This window comes from Xenopus tropicalis, chromosome 1, assembly GCF_000004195.4.
Source record: "Xenopus tropicalis strain Nigerian chromosome 1, UCB_Xtro_10.0, whole genome shotgun sequence".
Classification (NCBI taxonomy): domain Eukaryota; kingdom Metazoa; phylum Chordata; class Amphibia; order Anura; family Pipidae; genus Xenopus; species Xenopus tropicalis.
Genome location: NC_030677.2, coordinates 212,944,099 through 212,969,428, shown reverse-complemented (window position 1 = coordinate 212,969,428; position 25,330 = coordinate 212,944,099). Strand labels below are relative to the sequence as shown.

The window sequence follows — 25,330 nt, the reverse complement described above, 5'->3', positions numbered from 1 at the left end:
AAAGCAGTTCTAATGTGTAGCGCTGGCTGAAAGCTCAGACTCAGGCACACTTTACTGCTGCGCTGCAAGTTGGAGTGATATCCCCCCCCCCCTCACCCCCAGCAGCCAATCAGCAGAACAATGGGAAGGGAGCAAGATAGCAGCTCCCAGTAGGTATCAGAATAGCACTCAATAGTAAGAAATCCAAGTCTGGTTTGGGACTCCTCCAGTTACATGGGAGTAGGAGAAACAATAGGTTAGCTGAAAGCAGTTCTAATGTGTAGCGCTGGCTGAAAGCTCAGACTCAGGCACACTTTACTGCTGCGCTGCAAGTTGGAGTGATATCCCCCCTCCTCCCCCCCAGCAGCCAATCAGCAGAACAATGGGAAGGGAGCAAGATAGCAGCTCCCAGTAGGTATCAGAATAGCACTCAATAGTAACATGGGAGTAGGAGAAATGTCACTTTCCTAGGCCCCCAACAAGGCAAGTTATTGTGACCCCCTCCAACCACACCCACAAGCAAGTAGGAGGTTGCTGGGGGAAAGTGAGTCTGTTCTAGGACTCCTCTCCCCTCTGTGCTCGTAGGCTAAGCTGATATTACACTTACATGCCGAAACTACCCAATGAGCTCGGCAGCCCCTGATCCCCATGTTTCCAACATCCCATTAGAGAAAAAATAATAAGTACTGTACCTGGGGGTCCTTGAAGTTTGGCCTTTTTAACTGTAAATGAAAAAAAGAGAAAAAAAGACACATTAGATCTGGAGATTAGAATGAGATTTTACAGAAAAAGCACAGAAACCCCTTGGAGGGTCATTTGGGGCTGTTAGTGATGAGGGGGCATTAGGGGGTCAACACCCTGCATGGGAGACACACTGGGGCTCATTTATCAAAACTGGGCAAATTTGCCCATGGGCAGTAACCCATAGCAACCAATCAGGGACTGGAAATTTTCAGCCAAGAATTCAAGAATGAATGGGACAATTTGATTGGCTGCCATGGGTTACTGCCCATGGGCAAATTTGCCCTGTGTTGATAAATTACCCCCGCTATGTAAGATGCAGTCTGCAGCTCTTCCTTCCTTAGGGTGCTAAACCTTACATAGATCCATCCGGCCATTTGGGTTTCTGTTAGAGAAAAGGTTGGATCGAACGGCAGGTTCCTTCAGAAGATGCAGGGAGTTGCAGTACAACAAGCTCGACATAGACAGCTCCTGTTTCAGACTATTCCCCAATAGGAGGTGCTTCCCCGCGGCACCCCACTATCAGGGGACCCAGGGTATTCCTACATGGCTGTACCTCCATCTTCTACCCACTCTGATTTATCAACGGGGAATGGAACTGCCCCGCCCCAAGGTTATTTTCCCCCCCTCGGGATATACTGTATATATCACATGGGGGGCAGTAATTCCAATACAGTTCCTTTCTGGAGTATCTTTTCTCACACAGAGCCCCAATAACTTGTAAAATAGTAAAATTATAGTAAAAATAAAGTGCTAATAAGTAATTGGGGGTCAGTGGAATTTATATGGAAGTTTCTTTAAAAGTAACGTAAGTTTTTGCACAATAAATTGCGTGTCGGGGCCAATGATGTGGCTGTGGGGCCCAATAGCCTGTCGTTTCCCTGCTGGAACTGCATGTAGGAGTAATAATCAGTTCCTAGAAATAGTTACAATTATTAATAAATGTGCTAATAAGTCCGTCAGTTCATTGGGGGGAGTAGAATTTGCCTTAAATTGTTTCATTTGTTAGTGGAGGGTGGAGTTTTCCCCTAACTCTGCCCCCTAACTCTGCCCCCTAACTCTGCCCCCTAACTCTGCCTTCTTTTGCTTGTAAGTTACCCACGTTTCTAGGCAAGTTAACCACGTTTCTAGGCAAGTTACCCACGTTTCTAGGCAAGTTAACCACGTTTCTAGGCAAGTTACCCACGTTTCTAGGCAAGTTACCCACGTTTCTAGGCAAGTGACCCACGTTTCTAGGCAAGTGACCCACGTTTCTAGGCAAGTGACCTACGTTTCTAGGCAAGTTACTTACGTTTCTAGGCAAGTTACTTACGTTTCTAGGCAAGTTACTTACGTTTCTAGGCAAGTTACCCACGTTTCTAGGCAAGTTACCCACGTTTCTAGGCAAGTTACCCACGTTTCTAGGCAAGTGACCCACGTTTCTAGGCAAGTGACCCACGTTTCTAGGCAAGTGACCTATGTTTCTAGGCAAGTGACCCACGTTTCTAGGCAAGTGACCTACGTTTCTAGGCAAGTTACCCACGTTTCTAGGCAAGTGACCTACGTTTCTAGGCAAGTTACTTACGTTTCTAGGCAAGTTACCTACATTTCTAGGCAAGGGGCCAAGCACAACAGTACCCTCTCTCTCCCCCACTGATGGCGGCCCTGGTAGTGCCTCCCCTGAACCAACATTGCCCCCCCTCCCCCCAACAGCAGCCCTGTGGTTACCTCACAGGAAAATTTCTCCTCACTTTGCTGCAAGTACTTCCCGGTTACCCCACGGGACACTTTCCCCTCACTCACTGATTTGCTGCAAGTACTTCCCGGTTACCCCACGGGACACTTTCCCCTCACTCACTGATTTGCTGCAAGTACTTCCTGGTTACCTCACGGGACACTTTCCCCTCACTCACTGATTTGCTGCAAGTACTTCCCGGTTACCTCACGGGACACAACAGTACAAACACCATTGTTACTGGCCAGGTGGCAACCCTAGCTACCCCTGTGCTGCTTCCCCTCTGCCTACCAACTGCCCGCAGGTGGCTGTGTGCCCTGGCACGGACTATGGCAAGGCCTAGTTGCTACAATGGCTGCCTACTGATGTTACAGATGATTATGACTAGGCGACTGACTGAGCATGGCTTTAGCCCCTGGGACATAGTTGTAGCCGGATACTGGCCTTAGGGTACTAGTAGGGGCTAGAGCACAGACTAACCTATAGGGATCCTTGTGATGACACCATAAATCCCTAAATAAATAGAAAATGGTAATTTTAGGGTCACAAAGCCAACGGCTATGGCTTAATTTGGGTCCCCTGCTCCAGTCAAGTAACGTAGGGCCCTTTAAATGAGCTTTTCCCCTAAGCTACCGGCAAATACACATTTTAACCCAGCGGTTCCAAGAAAGACAATGTGCAGTGGAAAGTGTGCAAGTGTCTGTGCGGGCCTGCATAACTAAGTGCAGCTACAGAGCAGAAGCAACATGGCAGCTTGGGGTGGCAGAGAGAGTGTGAGGCAAGCTTAGCAGTACTGTGCCGCTGCCCCGGCTTTCTATAAGGAGGAATCTAATGCCATCAAACGTTACTTGTGATTAAATCAACTGAAAGCAAACAGGAGAAGGACATTGCTCATTACAGCCATAGAGAGAGGGAGAATTATGTGCAACAATAGGAGGGACTATGAAGCTCGAGCCCCTACAGGCACACAGGGGTTAATAGAAACCGAGCGCTCCCCTGTAATAATACCCCGCGGCTCTGCCTTATACAGCGCCCCCTGAACAGACACAAATAGACATTGGCTTTGCTTGATGCTGCACTAAACACTCTCGCTGCCGGCGCCTGTGGGGATGTGTGAGCCCAAACACCATTAGCCCCAGTGTTCTGGATCTATTGCTGCGCCGCTCTGGGCTGCACATTGTACCAGCTCTGGGAGATCCACAACCTGCCGGGTCCCCGGCGCATTATCAAAATGTGCAGTATTTAGGGCCCGACAGGGACTCTACACTGTAAGTAACAGCAAATGGTAAAATGCCCGTTTCTTTATGAAAATAATGTCCTCCTTACACTGCATGGATAATAACTAGAAGGAAAAAGTCTCAGAAGAGCAAGAAAATGAATTAAGGGAATGGATTATGTTCAGTGTCGGACTGGGACCCCAGGGGCCACCAGAAAACCTTAGCCCATAGGCCCACTAACTATTACCCCTCCTTCCCTCACCCAAACTCTTTATTCTCCGAGTCTCTTATTTACACGCAAGCATCGATTATTCCATCTATTTCTCTTCCTCTTCATTCAGAAGTAGGGAATGACCATGAAGCAGGCCAAATGGCCAGGAGGGCCCCCCGACACCTGGGCCCACCGGGAGTTTCCCTGGTACCTGGTGGGCCAGTCCAACACTGAGTATCTTACATAAGCTGCCAGATTGAAAGAGAAGTGGTTCTTTGCCCAACTTGGGCCTCCCAAGTGCTGGACCAGTGCAGATAGATCCTAACGTCAGGCTGCAGGGCCTATTCAAGTAGCCATGAAATTGCCCATGGTAATGCAGGCATTAAAGGGGAACTAGTTTAAATACCTAATATCTAATTAGATACATTTTCTGTTCAGAATCTCTATAACTGCCCCCTAGCAACCCCCAACTGGATGAACCAACCCCACAAACACTGAACCTATCATCTTTCCTTAAACCTGTTCCTACTCCCCCCTTAACTATTTCATCTGATGGCATGCTTATTAACCCCGTCAGCTCAGCATGTTCTCTGGGGTTGATGTTTAGCTCCTCCCTCTCTGGGCATGTCTAGAGTTAATGCAGTATTCTGCATCCATTTTCTGCAGTGATCTTACTGGCATGTCTGGGGTTAATATGCTGCTTTGAATCCCTTTTCCACTGTTGTCTTACTGGCAAATCTGTGTTTAATGCAGGGCTCTGTATTTTCTGCAGTGAACTTGTCTGCAGAAAAAGGGATCAGAGAAGTATTTTAACCCCAGACACACCTGTACAGATCACTGCAGAAAAGGATTCACAACACTGAATTTAGCCCAGTGAGCTCAATTGCATGTCAACATGTTTACACAGTGCTTTACACCCCTTTTCTACAGTAATCTCACTAGCAGGTCTGGTTTTTAATAAACAGATTTCAATCAATTGTCTGCAGTGATCTTACTAGCATGTCTAGAGTTAATGCTGTGCTCCAAATCCATTTTCTTCAGTGATCTTACCGGCATGTCCATGTTAACATACTTAGCAACCCAATAATCTGTACCATACACAGGGGCAGGTTTACTAATTCTTTCTAAATTTTTTAAAATTTTCATATTCAATTCCTTATCCGGAAACCGGTATCCAGAAAGTTCTGAATTACAGAAAGGCCATGTCCCATAGACTTCATTATAAGCACATTCCTTTTCTCGGTTATAATAAAACAGTACGTGTACTTGATCCCAACTAAGATATAATTACCCCTTATTGGGGCAGAACAGCCCTATTGGGTTTATTTAATGGTTAAATGATTCCCTTTTCTCTGTAATAATAAAACAGTACCTGTACTTGATCCCAACTAAGATATAATTACCCCTTATTGGGGCAGAACAGCCCTATTGGGTTTATTTCATGGTTAAATGATTCCCTTTTCTCTGTAATAATAAAACAGTACCTGTACTTGATCCCAACTAAGATATAATTACCCCTTATTGGGGCAGAACAGCCCTATTGAGTTTATTTAATGGTTAAATGATTCCCTTTTCTCTGTAATAATAAAACAGTACCTGTACTTGATCCCAACTAAGATATAATTACCCCTTATTGGGGGCAGAACAGCCCTATTGGGTTTATTTAATGGTTAAATGATTCCCTTTTCTCTGTAATAATAAAACAGTACCTGTACTTGATCCCAACTAAGATATAATTACCCCTTATTGGGGGCAGAACAGCCCTATTGGGTTTATTTAATGGTTAAATGATTCCCTTTTCTCTGTAATAATAAAACAGTACCTGTACTTGATCCCAACTAAGATATAATTACCCCTTATTGGGGGCAGAACGGCCCTATTGAGTTTATTCAACATTTAAATGATTTTTAGCAGACTTAAGGTTCGGAGATCCAAATCACGGAAAGATCTTTCGGTCCCGAGCATTCTGGGTAACAGGTCCCATACCTGTAAATGCCCCCCCGGGCAGGCAATGCCAGTGTGCCAAGGAAAGCCTTGCTATTTACACAGCATTTGAGTTCAGCAAACAGCCAATGGGCCCAACAGGAAAGGCGCGGCGCTGCAAGGCCCATAAAGTAGGGCAGCAATTCAAACACAAAACAAAGGAGAGGAACCTAATGAGATTCTCAATTACAGCTGACGTTTAGACAATTATCGTTATTCTAAAAGGTCAGTTCTGACTGCCAGATATCGGTGCCAGCTTTACGTAAGCCAACAAATGCCCAAAGCTATCATCGTATTATTTGCTAACGGTAATTAAAAGGGAAAAATATATATCCCTGGGATCATTAGCTGGCAAGGGCGGGCCGTATCCATGAGAACCTGCCCAGTGCCACGCCCCTATATTTGTGCCTGGCAATAACACAACATAATATATAATACCCAGGTGGGAACCTGGCACCCATGCCCCACAGGAGCCTTTAGCTAATGCCACACAGGGTGTTTCCTTGCCCTGCATATAAGCGCAGGCAGAGAAACTACCCCTGCTCCAATCTGCTCTATGGCGTTCCTGTGCCCACTTACGCCGCACAGGCCTGGGTTCCAACACAAAGAACTGATTTTAGTGCTGAAACGTATAACTATGCAGTGTCTCGGGGTGCTTTCTGTTTAGCAGCACTGCAGTTGGGAAATTCAGCAGATGTCTCGTTGCTAGCATCCAATTTACCCTAGCAACTGAGTATAAGTGTGAATGAGAGAGTTGAAGATTATGAATAGGAGAGGCCTGACTAGAATACCAATGAAAATAAAGTTACAGTAACAGTAGAATGACAGAGGTTTATTTGGCTGCTGGGGTCACTGACCCCATTTAAAAGCTGGGAAGATACTGACTAGAGAAGGTAAGTTAAAGGCAAACTACTCCTTTATATATCCCAGAGCAGGTAGTCAAACCACATTCTTCTGCTGTTCTCTAGAATTCCAGTCCTGTATTCTAACTATGCAGAGCATCCCATTGTGTCCTGTAACAGAACCAAGTTTGGATCCAGGCAATACCAGAACCCGGGCACAATGACCCTGCGGCTCACAAACAGGGGAGCCCACCCGATAGTCTCCTCGTCCCTAGGAAATGCTATGGCCGCTATTTCCCTAAGCACCTCTCCCTAGAATAGTCTCTGACTGGGTGTGTCTTCTCTGTCATTAAAGGGAATATTAACCCAAAACTATATGCAGCATAATGAAAACAATGTAATTCTGTGCAACTCCCCAATATCCATTCATTCCTCATTCTCACTGGGTTTATAGTTATGTGTAACTGTCACTGTGTCTGTCCCTTTCCCTTCCCTGCACTGCTGGTTCTGACTCCTGATACAACTCCCCAATATCCATTCATTCCTCATTCTCACTGGGTTTATAGTTATGTGTAACTGTCACTGTGTCTGTCCCTTTCCCTTCCCTGCACTGCTGGTTCTGACTCCTGATACAACTCCCCAATATCCATTCATTCCTCATTCTCACTGGGTTTATAGTTATGTGTAACTGTCACTGTGTCTGTCCCTTTCCCTTCCCTGCACTGCTGGTTCTGACTCCTGATACAACTCCCCAATATCCATTCATCCCTCATTCTCACTGGGTTTATAGTTATGTGTAACTGTCACTGTGTCTGTCCCTTTCCCTTCTCTGCACTGCTGGTTCTGACTCCTGAAACAAAACAATTTCATATATCAGCCCCCATGTATATTTTCTCAGCTGGGCAGTCTATATGGCAGTCTAATGACAGAGCCCAGATGATGCATCTTGTGCCGGTGACAATATTAAAGCTGCGCCTCCGGGGGCTGCGGCACAAAATCGCAGTGACGGGTGCAGAATGGAATGGGCACGGTGCCAGGCACATATCTGCCCCTCAGACAGGCAGTATAATTATTTGAGACATCTCGACTGGGTACCTGTCATTCACAGGACATGTATGGGAGCCCCAGTGGGACACGGCTCTCCCCCCGCACAATGGGCATAGGCTTATTATATTGCCCGTGTCACCCCCAATCATCTTGTGGCGCTTGAAAAGCAATTACCTGCCTTCCCTGGGTTTATAGAGAAAGCGCAGGCTGCCCAGGGGGGCCCTCACTCCCCATCACAGTCCCACCATAATGAATGTGAGTGGGACCCCCCCCCTACATTATAGTAGCCAATAAATGTACAGGGAGAGGCAAACAGAGGGCAATAGTAATTTATAATAATCCGCCCAGACTTGGCCACCCCATGGGCTATTGGTGTTACTGGTCCTTTAATAGCTTTCTCCAGCCAAATGCTATGAGTGAGTACAATAAATATTTGGTCAAAATTGTGAGTGACGGATAGGCCTGAATCATGGGGAGGAGCACAGGGAGTTACCCACAAGCGTGAAAAACAAATAAAGGAAGGGGAGGAGCTTACGTACCCCACCTGCCCCCACCTCAGATTCGGGAGAAGCCTCCACCTAATGGTCTGTGGTTTCCCCTTCGTTGGAATTGTGAGTGTGACACAAGGGGAGTATTGTGAGATGTACAGTGTTTGTTTAGATGATCTATTTGGCCACTACATGTGTCAGGCTGGCACGGGCTCCATTGTTCTCTATCGGGCCATATTATCTCCCTCCTTAGCCCCCCTGCTTTAGCACGTAACCAGAGAGCCCCCTAAGTTTGCTCATAGCCTGTACAGAGAGATACCATAAAACTATGGCACATAGGGATTCCCCTGTACTAAGCACAATTCAGCAGGAACAGCCCCCTAAGTTTGCTCATAGCCTGTACAGAGAGATACCATAAAACTATGGCACATAGGGATTCCCCTGTACTAAGCACAATTCAGCAGGAACAGCCCCCTAAGTTTGCTCATAGCCTGTACAGAGAGATACCATAAAAATATGGCACATAGGGATTCCCCTGTACTAAGCACAATTCAGCAGGAACAGCACCCTAAGTTTGCTCATAGCCTGTACAGAGAGATACCATAAAACTATGGCACATAGGGATTCCCCTGTACTAAGCACAATTCAGCAGGAACAGCCCCCTAAGTTTGCTCATAGCCTGTACAGAGAGATACCATAAAACTATGGCACATAGGGATTCCCCTGTACTAAGCACAATTCAGCAGGAACAGCCCCCTAAGTTTGCTCATAGCCTGTACAGAGAGATACCATAAAAATATGGCACATAGGGATTCCCCTGTACTAAGCACAATTCAGCAGGAACAGCACCCTAAGTTTGCCCATAGCCTGTACAGAGAGATACCATAAAACTATGGCACATAGGGATTCCCCTGTACTAAGCACAATTCAGCAGGAACAGCCCCCTAAGTTTGCTCATAGCCTGTACAGAGAGATACCATAAAAATATGGCAGCATAGTTTATGTCAAACTGAGTTTGTATAAGCCCGTTAAAAAGATGAACAGATTTATCATGCACTAATCTCCTTTCAAAGAATATAATTATGTCCCTCACATGCAATTTGCATTTACAGAATGCTCTATATAAAAGATTATACAGATAGCTAGAATCTCAGCCATAAAGCAGGGCAGGACTGCTGCTTACAATGGGGGGATCAGATAGGATCTGTGCCACTGTGACAGAATGCTCTGTTATACAGATAGCTAGAATCTCAGCCATAAAGCAGGGCAGGACTGCTGCTTACAATGGGGGGATCAGATAGGATCTGTGCCACTGTGACAGAATGCTCTGTTATACAGATAGCTAGAATCTCAGCCATAAAGCAGGGCAGGACTGCTGCTTACAATGGGGGGGATCAGATAGGATCTGTGCCACTGTGACAGAATGCTCTGTTATACAGATAGCTAGAATCTCAGCCATAAAGCAGGGCAGGACTGCTGCTTACAATGGGGGGGGGATCAGATAGGATCTGTGCCACTGTGACAGAATGCTCTGTTATACAGATAGCTAGAATCTCTGCCATAAAGCAGGGCAGGACTGCTGCTTACAATGGGGGGGATCAGATAGGATCTGTGCCACTGTGACAGAATGCTCTGTTATACAGATAGCTAGAATCTCAGCCATAAAGCAGGGCAGGACTGCTGCTTACAATGGGGGGGATCAGATAGGATCTGTGCCACTGTGACAGAATGCTCTGTTATACAGATAGCTAGAATCTCAGCCATAAAGCAGGGCAGGACTGCTGCTTACAATGGGGGGGGGATCAGATAGGATCTGTGCCACTGTGACAGAATGCTCTGTTATACAGATAGCTAGAATCTCAGCCATAAAGCAGGGCAGGACTGCTGCTTACAATGGGGGGATCAGATAGGATCTGTGCCACTGTGACAGAATGCTCTGTTATACAGATAGCTAGAATCTCAGCCATAAAGCAGGGCAGGACTGCTGCTTACAATGGGGGGATCAGATAGGATCTGTGCCACTGTGACAGAATGCTCTGTTATACAGATAGCTAGAATCTCAGCCATAAAGCAGGGCAGGACTGCTGCTTACAATGGGGGGATAAGATAGGATCTGTGCCACTGTGACAGAATGCTCTGTTATACAGATAGCTAGAATCTCAGCCATAAAGCAGGGCAGGACTGCTGCTTACAATGGGGGGATCAGATAGGATCTGTGCCACTATGACAGAATGCTCTGTTATACAGATAGCTAGAATCTCAGCCATAAAGCAGGGCAGGACTACTGCTTACAATGGGGGGGATCAGATAGGATCTGTGCCACTGTGACAGAATGCTCTGTTATACAGATAGCTAGAATCTCAGCCATAAAGCAGGGCAGGACTGCTGCTTACAATGGGGGGGGGATCAGATAGGATCTGTGCCACTGTGACAGAATGCTCTGTTATACAGATAGCTAGAATCTCAGCCATAAAGCAGGGCAGGACTGCTGCTTACAATGGGGGGGATCAGATAGGATCTGTGCCACTGTGACAGAATGCTCTGTTATACAGATAGCTAGAATCTCAGCCATAAAGCAGGGCAGGACTGCTGCTTACAATGGGAGGGATCAGATAGGATCTGTGCCACTGTGACAGAATGCTCTGTTATACAGATAGCTAGAATCTCAGCCATAAAGCAGGGCAGGACTGCTGCTTACAATGGGGGGATCAGATAGGATCTGTGCCACTGTGACAGAATGCTCTGTTATACAGATAGCTAGAATCTCAGCCATAAAGCAGGGCAGGACTGCTGCTTACAATGGGGGGATCAGATAGGATCTGTGCCACTGTGACAGAATGCTCTGTTATACAGATAGCTAGAATCTCAGCCATAAAGCAGGGCAGGACTGCTGCTTACAATGGGGGGGATCAGATAGGATCTGTGCCACTGTGACAGAATGCTCTGTTATACAGATAGCTAGAATCTCAGCCATAAAGCAGGGCAGGACTGCTGCTTACAATGGGGGGGGATCAGATAGGATCTGTGCCACTGTGACAGAATGCTCTGTTATACAGATAGCTAGAATCTCAGCCATAAAGCAGGGCAGGACTGCTGCTTACAATGGGGGGGATCAGATAGGATCTGTGCCACTGTGACAGAATGCTCTGTTATACAGATAGCTAGAATCTCAGCCATAAAGCAGGGCAGGACTGCTGCTTACAATGGGGGGGATCAGATAGGATCTGTGCCACTGTGACAGAATGCTCTGTTATACAGATAGCTAGAATCTCAGCCATAAAGCAGGGCAGGACTGCTGCTTACAATGGGGGGATCAGATAGGATCTCTGCCACTATGACAGAATGCTCTGTTATACAGATAGCTAGAATCTCAGCCATAAAGCAGGGCAGGACTGCTGCTTACAATGGGGGGGATCAGATAGGATCTGTGCCACTGTGACAGAATGCTCTGTTATACAGATAGCTAGAATCTCAGCCATAAAGCAGGGCAGGGCTGCTGCTTACAATGGGGGGATCAGATAGGATCTGTGCCACTGTGACAGAATGCTCTGTTATACAGATAGCTAGAATCTCAGCCATAAAGCAGGGCAGGACTGCTGCTTACAATGGGAGGGATCAGATAGGATCTGTGCCACTGTGACAGAATGCTCTGTTATACAGATAGCTAGAATCTCAGCCATAAAGCAGGGCAGGACTGCTGCTTACAATGGGGGGGATCAGATAGGATCTGTGCCACTGTGACAGAATGCCGTGTTTCCTTGGGGCAGGAAAGTGCAAAGTGCAGTAAATACAATGCAAGCAGAATATACAGGCAGAAGTGTTGGCGCACCCCCTGTACCTATAAACTAATGGCTATAAAGATTTACATTCTCATAAAGTGAGTCCCACACACACTATATAGGGAGTGAAGCAGATGTTGCAGTGGGTATGGCAGCTCCCACACTGTACATAAATACAAATAATCACCAACAAGGACTCCCCTGCACCCAGTGAAAGCGGCCATTGCCGTGCACATCCCGCCCCCCCGGCCACCTGAGGGGATTCTGCACCGTTAGAATCCCATTACTATCTGTATCACAGGGGGGGATTGTGCTGTTTGCACCTTTGTAGCTGCAGTGATTCCATGTGGCCAGTGGGGGGAGCTACACTATTCTGCCCTTACTTACCTGTCTATAGGTGGCCATTCACGGGGCAATAAAAGCTGCCGATGGACTGGGTCAGTAGGTTATTGGCCTGTGTAGGGGGCCCTCCGATATACCAGTATCTCATCCAAACCACTCCCTGGTTGCTAAGGTAATTTGGACCCTAGCAACCAGATAGCTGCTAAACTATAAACTAGAACAAAAAGATAAATAACTAACAAACTATAATAAAAAATGAAGACCAACTGCAAATTGTCTCATAATATTACATTCTACATTATACTAAACGTCAACTCAAAGGTGAACATCCCCTTTAACAATGAAGTGGGCAGGATTCAGCCCACAAGCATAAAGTAGTACAGGTAGAAGGTAACATTGCTCGTTTGCCCACATTCAGAGAGGGGAGAGAAGGCAATGAGAAACAGACAATGATTGGCTCCAGACTACATATTAATTAGCATCTGCAATAAATGAAATATTTCCCACACGTGTCGGGGACAGGGCCCGGGGCCAAGTCACATTTTCCCCGTTTTATTTACAGTGTCAACAGGACAGTGTGCAACACAGTAACTGAATGGCAACACAAACTCCCCCCCCCCCCCCCCCCATGAGTGCGCGGCATCTGCGCTACCCCCTACGGACTGTATGTACCGGGTACACTGCCCCCCCGTCCCAATCCTGCGTCATTACAGCAAATTCCTCTCCCCCCCCACCCCCGGGCACCTTCCCTGCCTTTTGTTCTGCCGCCTCCTAAATCTCTATGGCCAATCGGTTTCCCGGGAAGCAACAAAGTCATCCAAAAGCCCCTGAGTCATCCAGACGCATTGGGGGCCACACAGGGAGCCAGGGGCCGAAACATAACATCCATACATGTAATCACGCCCAACAGTAACTCATTAGATTGCAAGCTCCCAGGTGCAGGACCAATAGAACAATGCTAAATGTCACCCCAATGTTTCTATATATCTGTAACCTTGTTATGGGCTAAGGGGGCCCAGCCTGAAGGCCAGTTAGGGGGGGATTTGGGGTGAGTGCTTATTTGTGCCCTGGGTACCCCTGGAACTATAGCGGGGTGACTGTTACCCCAATGTTTCTATATATCTGTAACCTTGTTATGGCCTAAGGGGGCCCAGCCTGAAGGCCAGTTAGGGGGGGATTTGGGGTGAGTGCTTATTTGTGCCCTGGGTACCCCTGGAACTATAGCGGGGTGACTGTTACCCCAATGTTTCTATATATCTGTAACCTTGTTATGGCCTAAGGGGGCCCAGCCTGAAGGACAGTTAGGGGGGGATTTGGGGTGAGTGCTTATTTGTGCCCCGGGTACCCCTGGAACTATAGCGGGGTGACTGTTACCCCAATGTTTCTATATATCTGTAACCTTGTTATGGGCTAAGGGGGCCCAGCCTGAAGGCCAGTTAGGGGGGGATTTGGGGTGAGTGCTTATTTGTGCCCTGGGTACCCCTGGAACTATAGCGGGGTGACTGTTACCCCAATGTTTCTATATATCTGTAACCTTGTTATGGGCTAAGGGGGCCCAGCCTGAAGGCCAGTTAGGGGGGGATTTGGGGTGAGTGCTTATTTGTGCCCTGGGTACCCCTGGAACTATAGCGGGGTGACTGTTACCCCAATGTTTCTATATATCTGTAACCTTGTTATGGGCTAAGGGGGCCCAGCCTGAAGGCCAGTTAGGGGGGGATTTGGGGTGAGTGCTTATTTGTGCCCTGGGTACCCCTGGAACTATAGCAGGGTGACTGTTACCCCAATGTTTCTATATATCTGTATCCTTGTTATGGGACAAGGGGACGCTGATAGATCCCCGTGTGGCACGTTACTGTTTCCAAGTAAACACCAGGGTTTCTATGGTAACCCCTTACGGCGGCTGAGGGCCACTTCCTGGTCGGCAGAGCCAAAACAAGCAGAGCACGGGAGTTCATTCCCAGCGCTGACGTTACCAAACAATGAGTGGAACGGCTCTTTCTAAGGAACAAGGGATTGCGATTCCCTGAATTACAGGGCTGTGGGTGCCAATGGGCACACTGGGCACATACACTACATCCCACCAGAGCAGGAAGAGGAAAAAATAAATAATTTATTATCTTTATTTATACAAACCTCCTGCAGACAGGACCCTGGAACTGAACCCAGGACTCCAGACACCATTGGATCTACTGCACCACCCAGCTGCCCGCTTCCCATCTATTTGCTATACATGGGATTTCTTAAAATGTGCCTAAAGGGCCACCATACTTGTACTTTTTTTTTATTCAAAATCAAAAGTAGTCAAAGATGGCTGGATAAGAACAGATTAGAAATGTCCCTAGCATTATCAGTTTGTTTAAGGAGGCACCATAATACTATGGCAGCATAGGGATTCCCCTGTACTAAGCACAATTCAGCAGGAACAGCCCCCTAAGTTTGCCCATAGCCTGTACAGAGAGATACCATAAAACTATGGCACATAGGGATTCCCCTGTACTAAGCACAATTCAGCAGGAACAGCCCCCTAAGTTTGCTCATAGCCTGTACAGAGAGATACCATAAAACTATGGCACATAGGGATTCCCCTGTACTAAGCACAATTCAGCAGGAACAGCCCCCTAAGTTTGCTCATAGCCTGTACAGAGAGATACCATAAAACTATGGCACATAGGGATTCCCCTGTACTAAGCACAATTCAGCAGGAACAGCCCCCTAAGTTTGCTCATAGCCTGTACAGAGAGATAACATAAAACTATGGCACATAGGGATTTCCCTGTACTATGCACAATTCAGCAGGAACAGCCCCCTAAGTTTGCTCATAGCCTGTACAGAGAGATACCATAAAAATATGGCACATAGGGATTTCCCTGTACTAAGCACAATTCAGCAGGAACAGCCCCCTAAGTTTGCTCATAGCCTGTACAGAGAGATACCATAAAACTATGGCACATAGGGATTCCCCTGTACTAAGCACAATTCAGCAGGAACAGCCCCCTAAGTTTGCTCATAGCCTGTACAGAGAGATAACATAAAACTATGGCACATAGGGATTTCCCTGTACTATGCACAATTCAGCAGGAACAGCCCCCTAAGTTTGCTCATAGCCTGTACAGAGAGATAACATAAAACTATGGCACATAGGGATTTCCCTGTACTATGCACAATTCAGCAGGAACAGCCCCCTAAGTTTGCTCATAGCCTGTACAGAGAGATACTATAAAACTATGGCAGCATAGGGATTCCCCTGCTCAATTCAGCAGGAACAGTCTGTTTGTGAGTGACAAACATGTAATTAGTGACATTAGAGACATTACATTTAGTTTCTCCTGCAGCCAATGGATCAGTGCAGTGTTAGTGCTCTGGGCACACACAATAAAGAGCCACGTGACTAACGGACAAGGGAAAACAGGTCGGACCAGAAAGTGCCGGATCCAGAGAACACAGACCCGGCTCTCAGATTGTTCCCTGAATCTCAGGGCTCAGTGCAGCTGCCCATAGGGCATGGATACAGGAGGTGGCCCCGGGCCCTAAGCTGTGAGTGGAAGAGCAAAGATGGATTCCTGAGCATTCCTGGCACGTGGTCGTGCCTCTTATGGCTCCTTATCCTGAGCTCCTGTGAGAGGGGCCTGCCAGCCGCACACCCAGGCCGGGGATTAGGGGCACTACGTGGATGGGAATGGGCCGGCCAACACGTCACATGTTCAGATAATCCGCTTCTATTTTAGTCTGCCGCTGGCACGTCGCTGGGAAAACCCTCTCATCCCAGAGAATTAGCAGCGACAATCTGCTGCCCGGACCTCCCGGTACTGGAAATCTCTCCCCCCCCCACACCCAGCTGTGGTGCAGCCAAACCGGCGACTGCTAGCTTATTGGGTTTATTTAATGGTTAAATGATTCCCTTTTCTCTGTAATAATAAAACAGTACCTGTACTTGATCCCAACTAAGATATAATTACCCCTTATTGGGGCAGAACAGCCCTATTGGGTTTATTTAATGGTTAAATGATTCCCTTTTCTCTGTAATAATAAAACAGTACCTGTACTTGATCCCAACTAAGATATAATTACCCCTTATTGGGGCAGAACAGCCCTATTGGGTTTATTTAATGGTTAAATAATTCCCTTTTCTCTGTAATAATAAAACAGTACCTGTACTTGATCCCAACTAAGATATAATTACCCCTTATTGGGGCAGAACAGCCCTATTGGGTTTATTTAATGGTTAAATAATTCCCTTTTCTCTGTAATAATAAAACAGTACCTGTACTTGATCCCAACTAAGATATAATTACCCCTTATTGGGGCAGAACAGCCCTATTGGGTTTATTTAATGGTTGTGGGCACAGCAGCCGCTGAGAGGGGCAGTGGTACAGAGAGACTGGCACAGAGAGACTGGCACAGAGAGACTGGCACAGGTACAGAGAGACTGGCACAGGCACAGAGAGACTGGCACAGAGAGACTGGATGCAAAATTCTACCATATAACTGGAAATCCGGAATATCTTGCCCACCTCCCAATAAAAGGATTGGGTTCTGGGACAGACAATATGTGGCTATGCCCTAGTGGGGCCAGTGAGTCAGAAGCCACGCGGTGCCGCTGGAGGGGCCACTACTGGCAGAGACAGTGCAGCCATAATCCCTAACTCTACCCCATACTGTTAGAATGGGCTGAACTACCCCCGTCCCATTTACCTTGTGGTTCTGCTCAGCTCTGCGCAATGAGGCCCACACCCTGGACTTCTGAACCACTGAGGCAGAATTCTATGGTTTTTATGCCAGAACCCACTGCTCTCCTTACCCTTTCACTGCAAGAGAGGGAAAACGGACAGCCTAGGCCCTACAGCGAGAACCCACTACCCACAGAGCAGCGAGAACCCCCCCTGGCCCATATTCTCCTGGGCCCACCAAGCACCCTCCAGGTGTGCCCCCACTCACCTCACTAAATGCCCAGCATTTTGGGGAGACTGCCAACATTCCATGCAATTCCCTACAATATCTAGCTGCAGCCAATGGAAACCCGCGAGACAATGAGATTTCCACTGATATTTCCACTGGGCAGACAGCACAGACAGCAGCCAACAGAACCAACTTGTTCCTCTATGTCTGCGACCCCCTGACTGGTAGTGGCAAATTGACAAAGTACTCAGAGTAATCTCCCTTCCACCTTGGTTATTGTGCAAATACAGTGAATTTTCCAAACAATTGCACCGAGTACCCAAACTGCCCCAACAGCACCTTCCAGAACTATTCCTACCCACGACCCAGTCTCACAGGGCTGCGAGTGTCCTGGAACCTTCCATTCTTCCTCCTGTTTTACCAAGATACCCAGGCCCTGACAGCCCCCCTCCAATCTGTAGGGGCTGTCAGATTTGTGGAACACATTTTCCTTTAAATTCTGCCCCAAATCCCACTGAGCACGTGCAGTGCCACTGACACAAAATATTAACAAGTAACAAAATCCAATATTAGAAGCTGCTGGGGGCCTGGAACATTACTGTAAATGAGCTGCTGCCCCTCTGGGCTGGTACAGTAAGTTCAGTATATAAAATACAGAATTTGTAGTCATATTATATCCTTTTTAAGCTTTAGTTCTCCTTTAGGTCACAGTAACCTTCTGTGAATTAGAACGATGAGTGGCCCTCAGTGTGTTTGAGGCCTGTGCCCCTGTGCCCTCGCCACAGCCTGCCTTTACCACAGCCTGCCTACCCTCGCCACAGCCTGCCTTTACCACAGCCTGCCTACCCTCGCCACAGCCTGCCTTTACCACAGCCTGCCTACCCTCGCCACAGCCTGCCTTTACCACAGCCTGCCTACCCTCGCCACAGCCTGCCTTTACCACAGCCTGCCCGCCCTCGCCAGAGCTTGCCAGCATTCATTGCTTGTATGGTATATGTACCCGGCTGGCACTGCCCATATACCATTATAGCTGCAGGGGCTCAGCACTCCTATATGAATCACAGTTTCAGGCTATAACTTTTTTTTTTAATTTATTCTGTTTTCCAGGATTTTTTCCAGGACCCAAAGTAAATGCAAACACTGCAGTGAGCAGCAGCCCTGCCTTGGGGAGTTCAGTAACATGACTTATCCCCCCCCCCCGGCTCTATTAAAGGCTACAGGATGCTTCAGTACCAGCCCGTAGAGCCCGGTACCAGAGCCACACTTGGCAGCGATACGGGTGGGACACTGGGGCATTCGGGGTCCAGACTAGCACATAAGTGGGTTACAAACCATACAGAGACCCATCCTTGGGGGGTCCCAGAGCTTCTCTAACCCCCTAACAGGGGCCCCTGGGGGGAAAAGCAAGAAGAAAGAAATAGGCACTCACCTCGCACACACAGGAGCGACATGGCTGCAGCAGAAGGGGGGCACTCCTGGGGGCATGGGGTGACAAGGTGGGTGCAGAGACGGCACTAGCTGAAAGTAACAGGAGAGTTGTATGAGCGTTAGGTAGGCAGTGCCAGGAGCAGGGGGTGATGGGCACAGAATGGGGGCAGCCCCAGTGTGACTGACACAGGGTATGAAAGGATGGAGAGCAGGGGGTGATGGGCACAGAATGGGGGCAGCCCCAGTGTGACTGGCACAGGGTATGAAAGGATGGAGAGCAGGGGGTGATGGGCACAGAATGGGGCAGCCCCGTGTGACTGGCACAGGGTATGAAAGGATGGAGAGCAGGGGGTGATGGGCACAGTATGGGGGCAGCCCCAGTATGACTGGCACAGGGTATGAAAGGATGGAGAGCAGGGGGTGATGGGCACAGTATGGGGGCAGCCCCAGTGTGACTGGCACAGGGTATGAAAGGATGGAGAGCAGGGGGTGATGGGCACAGTATGGGGGCAGCCCCAGTGTGACTGGCACAGGGTATGAAAGGATGGAGAGCAGGGGGTGATGGGCACAGTATGGGGGCAGCCCCAGTGTGACTGGCACAGGGTATGAAAGGATGGAGAGCAGGGGGTGATGGGCACAGAATGGGGGCAGCCCCAGTGTGACTGGCACAGGGTATGAAAGGATGGAGAGCAGGGGGTGATGGGCACAGAATGGGGGCAGCCCCAGTGTGACTGGCACAGGGTATGAAAGAATGGAGAGCAGGGGGTGATGGGCACAGAATGGGGGCAGCCCCAGTGTGACTGGCACAGGGTATGAAAGAATGGAGAGCAGGGGGTGATGGGCACAGAATGGGGGCAGCCCCAGTGTGACTGGCACAGGGTATGAAAGGATGGAGAGCAGGGGGTGATGGGCACAGTATGGGGGCAGCCCCAGTGTGACTGGCACAGGGTATGAAAGGATGGAGAGCAGGGGGTGATGGGCACAGTATGGGGGCAGCCCCAGTGTGACTGGCACAGGGTATGAAAGGATGGAGAGCAGGGGGTGATGGGCACAGAATGGGGGCAGCCCCAGTGTGACTGGCACAGGGTATGAAAGGATGGAGAGCAGGGGGTGATGGGCACAGTATGGGGGCAGCCCCAGTGTGACTGGCACAGGGTATGAAAGGATGGAGAGCAGGGGGTGATGGGCACAGAATGGGGGCAGCCCCAGTGTGACTGGCACAGGGTATGAAAGAATGGAGAGCAGGGGGTGATGGGCACAGAATGGGGGCAGCCCCAGTGTGACTGGCACAGGGTATGAAAGGATGGAGAGCAGGGGGTGATGGGCACAGTATGGGGGCAGCCCCAGTGTGACTGGCACAGGGTATGAAAGGATGGAGAGCAGGGGGTGATGGGCACAGTATGGGGGCAGCCCCAGTGTGACTGGCACAGGGTATGAAAGGATGGAGAGCAGGGGGTGATGGGCACAGAATGGGGGCAGCCCCAGTGTGACTGGCACAGGGTATGAAAGGATGGAGAGCAGGGGGTGATGGGCACAGTATGGGGGCAGCCCCAGTGTGACTGGCACAGGGTATGAAAGGATGGAGAGCAGGGGGTGATGGGCACAGAATGGGGGCAGCCCCAGTGTGACTGGCACATGGTATGAAAGAATGGAGAGCAGGGGGTGATGGGCACAGTATGGGGGCAGCCCCAGTGTGACTGGCACAGGGTATGAAAGGATGGAGAGCAGGGGGTGATGGGCACAGAATGGGGGCAGCCCCAGTGTGACTGGCACAGGGTATGAAAGAATGGAGAGCAGGGGGTGATGGGCACAGAATGGGGGCAGCCCCAGTGTGACTGGCACAGGGTATGAAAGGATGGAGAGCAGGGGGGTGATGGGCACAGAATGGGGGCAGCCCCAGTGTGACTGGCACAGGGTATGAAAGGATGGAGAGCAGGGGGTGATGGGCACAGAATGGGGGCAGCCCCAGTGTGACTGGCACAGGGTATGAAAGGATGGAGAGCAGGGGGTGATGGGCACAGAATGGGGCAGCCCCAGTGTGACTGGCACAGGGTATGAAAGGATGGAGAGCAGGGGGTGATGGGCACAGTATGGGGGCAGCCCCAGTGTGACTGGCACAGGGTATGAAAGGATGGAGAGCAGGGGGTGATGGGCACAGTATGGGGGCAGCCCCAGTGTGACTGGCACAGGGTATGAAAGGATGGAGAGCAGGGGGTGATGGGCACAGTATGGGGGCAGCCCCAGTGTGACTGGCACAGGGTATGAAAGGATGGAGAGCAGGGGGTGATGGGCACAGAATGGGGGCAGCCCCAGTGTGACTGGCACAGGGTATGAAAGGATGGGGGGGGGGCAGGAAAAGGAATCACAGGAGACACAAAACAAAATACCACAGGAATGAAATGGTTACAAATAGGTGTAAAGGGTAAAGCTAAGGGGGGCTACTGAGTGGCAAAGGGGGGGCAGGAGCAGAAAGTAGCGAAGGGGACATGGATGGGGGGGGCAGGAGCAGAAAGTAGCGAAGGGGACATGGATGGGGGGGCAGGAGCGAAGGGGACATGGGGGGGGCAGGAGCAGAAAGTAGCGAAGGGGACATGGACATGGATGGGGGGCAGGAGCGAAGGGGACATGGATGGGGGGCAGGAGCGAAGGGGACATGGATGGGGGGGCAGGAGCGAAGGGGACATGGATGGGGGGGGCAGGAGCGAAGGGGACATGGATGGGGGGGCAGGAGCGAAGGGGACATGGATGGGGGGGGCAGGAGCGAAGGGGACATGGACGGGGGGGCAGGAGCAGAAAGTAGCGAAGGGGACATGGATGGGGGGGTGCAGGAGCGAAGGGGACATGGGGGGGGGCAGGAGCGAAGGGGACATGGGGGGGCAGGAGCGAAGGGGACATGGGGGGGGCAGGAGCGAAGGGGACATGGATGGGGGGGGGCTGGAGCGAAGGAACACAAATACTCAGGGATAACAAACAGGCAGAAGGGGCAGGTGCAGAAGACTGTGGGGTTTTTGGAGTGGGGAAGGGGGAGGGGGCAAATGTGTAAACAGCTGGGGGGTCTGATAGAGAGAACAGGGGGGGAGTAGGCAGCCAGGAGCCCAGTGGGGGGAGTAACGCTGCACAGTCAGATGGGGGCACAAGAGAGCACAGGGGGGTAGAGGGAAGTGTTGAAATCAGAGGGAGCAGAAGGCAGTGCAGAAGGGGCGGCAGGTAGCACAGATGGGGGGAAATGAGATGGGGGGGCAGACAGCACAGAATGGGGCAAATGAGATGGGGGGGCAGACAGCACAGAATGGGGGAAATGAGATGGGGGGGCAGATAGCACAGAATGGGGGAAATGAGATGGGGGGGCAGACAGCACAGAATGGGGCAAATGAGATGGGGGGGCAGAAAGCACAGAATGGGGGAAATGAGATGGGGGGCAGATAGCACAGAATGGGGCAAATGAGATGGGGGGGCAGACAGTACAGAATGGGGCAAATGAGATGGGGGGGCAGATAGTACAGAGGGGGCAGATATTAGATGGGGGGGCAGACAGCACAGAATGGGGGCAATGAGACTGGGGCAGATAGCACAGAGGGGGGCAAATGAGACTGGGGCAGATAGCACAGAGGGGGGCAAATGAGACTGGGGCAGATAGCACAGAGGGGGGCAATGAGACTGGGGCAGATATTAGATGGGGGGGGCAGATAGCACAGAATGGGGGCAAATGAGACTGGGGCAGATATACAAGCAGTTTGCAGCTGGGCACCACAGAGTAAAGGGGCAATACTATCACAGCCAGGGTTACAGGGAAGCAGCCCCAGTGCCCGGATCAGTATGGGGGGGGGGGGGGGGGCAGAGTGAGATTAAAGGGGAAGTTGTAGCGGAAGTGATGAGCCTGACAGGCAAATCCAATTGGCAGCGCCAGATGGTACCCACTGTCTCCTGGGGCAGGGAATCCTCACACCCGCCGGGCACCCATTCCTCACGGCTCCTCACACCAACGGGTTCCAAGTTCTCAGCTCAGGGGGGTTCCAAGTTCTCAGCTCAGGGGGGTTCCAAGTTCTCAGCTGGGGGGGTTCCAAGTTCTCAGCTCAGGGGGGGGGTCACCATACAGCAAATCTCCGGGGTGAGTAGGAAGTTCCCAGCGCCAGTGGAAAGGAATCCCCTGATAAGAAGCCACCTGCCCGGCCCTTGCAGCGAGTGCTCCCAAGCCGGGTCCCGCCGGGCAGGCAGCCACCAAACACTATCTCGGCTGAGCGCTACTACCCCCGCTCCGCCTATTCTTGCCTATTCTGCACACACCCCTCTCCTCCCTACATGGTTCGGCTCACCTACAGCAGCCCCGCAGGGAGGCACAGCCCATCCATCAGCGGCAGGAGGGGGGTACGGACGGAGAAAAGGGGCGGGGGATAAAACACACACACACAGGTGACATGGATGATTGACGTGTCCCGGAACTACTGCCAATAAGAGCATAGAGGCGGGGACCCATGACAGGTGGGCGGAGTTAAATTCGACAGGTTGACAGTAGGTAACGCTCCGCAGGGCGGGGTGCGCCTGTTCCTATCCCTACGCCAAGTCCTGGAAACTTTACAAGATTCTTTAGATTCTCTGCCCGGAGAGGCTGGGGGCGGAGCCAGTGGTTTCTTCTGTCCCAGTGTGGTACGGTGCCAGCTCGCTGTGAATGCTGGGAAAGTTCTATAGGTGATGGGGAGCTACATGGTTGTATTGTATGTGGGGGGGCTGGGGTTACGGGGAAGTACCCCAGGGATACAGGGGGGGTGGGGTACAGAAATGATTGTGTGCCCCTACCTGTGGCGCTGCTATACTGCCCCCTATTGGGAACTGCGCAGCCGGGGCACAAAGCTATCAATATTCCCGTTGCTAACGCTGCGATTATATAGCAACCACCTTTGTGCATAGCAGTCGGCTGTACCTGAGGGGACGTTAAATATCTCCCTCAGCAGCACCCCTATAATGGCTATAGCAGCACCCCTATAATGCACAGCACATGGGCTATAGCAGCACCCCTATAATGGCACAGCACATGGGCTATAGCAGCACCCCTATAATGGCTATAGCAGCACCCCTATAATGCACAGCACATGGGCTATAGCAGCACCCCTATAATGCACAGCACATGGGCTATACCAGCACCCCTATAATGCACAGCACATGGGCTATACCAGCACCCCTATAATGCACAGCACATGGGCTATAGCAGCACCCCTATAATGGCTATAGCAGCACCCCTATAATGGCACAGCACATGGGCTATAGCAGCACCCCTATAATGGCACAGCACATGGGCTATAGCAGCACCCCTATAATGCACAGCACATGGGCTATAGCAGCACCCCTATAATGCACAGCACATGGGCTATAGCAGCACCCCTATAATGCACAGCACATGGGCTATACCAGCACCCCTATAATGCACAGCACATGGGCTATACCAGCACCCCTATAATGCACAGCACATGGGCTATAGCAGCACCCCTATAATGGCTATAGCAGCACCCCTATAATGGCACAGCACATGGGCTATAGCAGCACCCCTATAATGCACAGCACATGGGCTATACCAGCACCCCTATAATGCACAGCACATGGGCTATACCAGCACCCCTATAATGCACAGCACATGGGCTATAGCAGCACCCCTATAATGGCACAGCACATGGGCTATAGCAGCACCCCTATAATGCACAGCACATGGGCTATAGCAGCACCCCTATAATGGCACAGCACATGGGCTATAGCAGCACCCCTATAATGCACAGCACATGGGCTATACCAGCACCCCTATAATGCACAGCACATGGGCTATAGCAGCACCCCTATAATGCACAGCACATGGGCTATACCAGCACCCCTATAATGCACAGCACATGGGCTATACCAGCACCCCTATAATGCACAGCACATGGGCTATACCAGCACCCCTATAATGCACAGCACATGGGCTATAGCAGCACCCCTATAATGGCTATAGCAGCACCCCTATAATGGCACAGCACATGGGCTATAGCAGCACCCCTATAATGGCACAGCACATGGGCTATAGCAGCACCCCTATAATGCACAGCACATGGGCTATACCAGCACCCCTATAATGCACAGCACATGGGCTATACCAGCACCCCTATAATGCACAGCACATGGGCTATAGCAGCACCCCTATAATGGCACAGCACATGGGCTATAGCAGCACCCCTATAATGCACAGCACATGGGCTATAGCAGCACCCCTATAATGGCACAGCACATGGGCTATAGCAGCACCCCTATAATGCACAGCACATGGGCTATACCAGCACCCCTATAATGCACAGCACATGGGCTATAGCAGCACCCCTATAATGCACAGCACATGGGCTATACCAGCACCCCTATAATGCACAGCACATGGGCTATACCAGCACCCCTATAATGCACAGCACATGGGCTATACCAGCACCCCTATAATGCACAGCACATGGGCTATACCAGCACCCCTATAATGCACAGCACATGGGCTATAGCAGCACCCCTATAATGCACAGCACATGGGCTATACCAGCACCCCTATAATGCACAGCACATGGGCTATACCAGCACCCCTATAATGCACAGCACATGGCTATACCAGCACCCCTATAATGCACAGCACATGGGCTATAGCAGCACCCTATAATGCAC

The 25,330-nt window shown here is 50.1% G+C and overlaps 1 protein-coding gene across 3 annotated transcripts in view; it reads right to left on the bottom strand.

Annotated features, from left to right (window-relative positions):
• The window catches only part of LOC100489443 (protein unc-13 homolog B), a 158,435-nt gene extending 135,360 nt beyond the window's left edge, over positions 1-23,075 (bottom strand). For 2 of the 3 annotated variants that reach the window (XM_031894973.1, XM_031894972.1), the window contains exons 1-3: positions 22,586-23,074; positions 18,669-18,757; positions 672-701 (exon numbers count right to left, since the gene is read on the bottom strand). In XM_031894973.1, coding sequence (XP_031750833.1) covers positions 672-701; positions 18,669-18,690 — 52 coding nt within the window. In that variant the 5' untranslated portion in view covers positions 18,691-18,757; positions 22,586-23,074. Of the gene's footprint in view, positions 1-671; positions 702-18,668; positions 18,758-22,585 lie in introns of all 3 variants that reach the window. The other variant, XM_031894975.1, reaches the window with a different exon arrangement.
• Between the last annotated feature and the right edge of the window lie 2,255 nt (positions 23,076-25,330).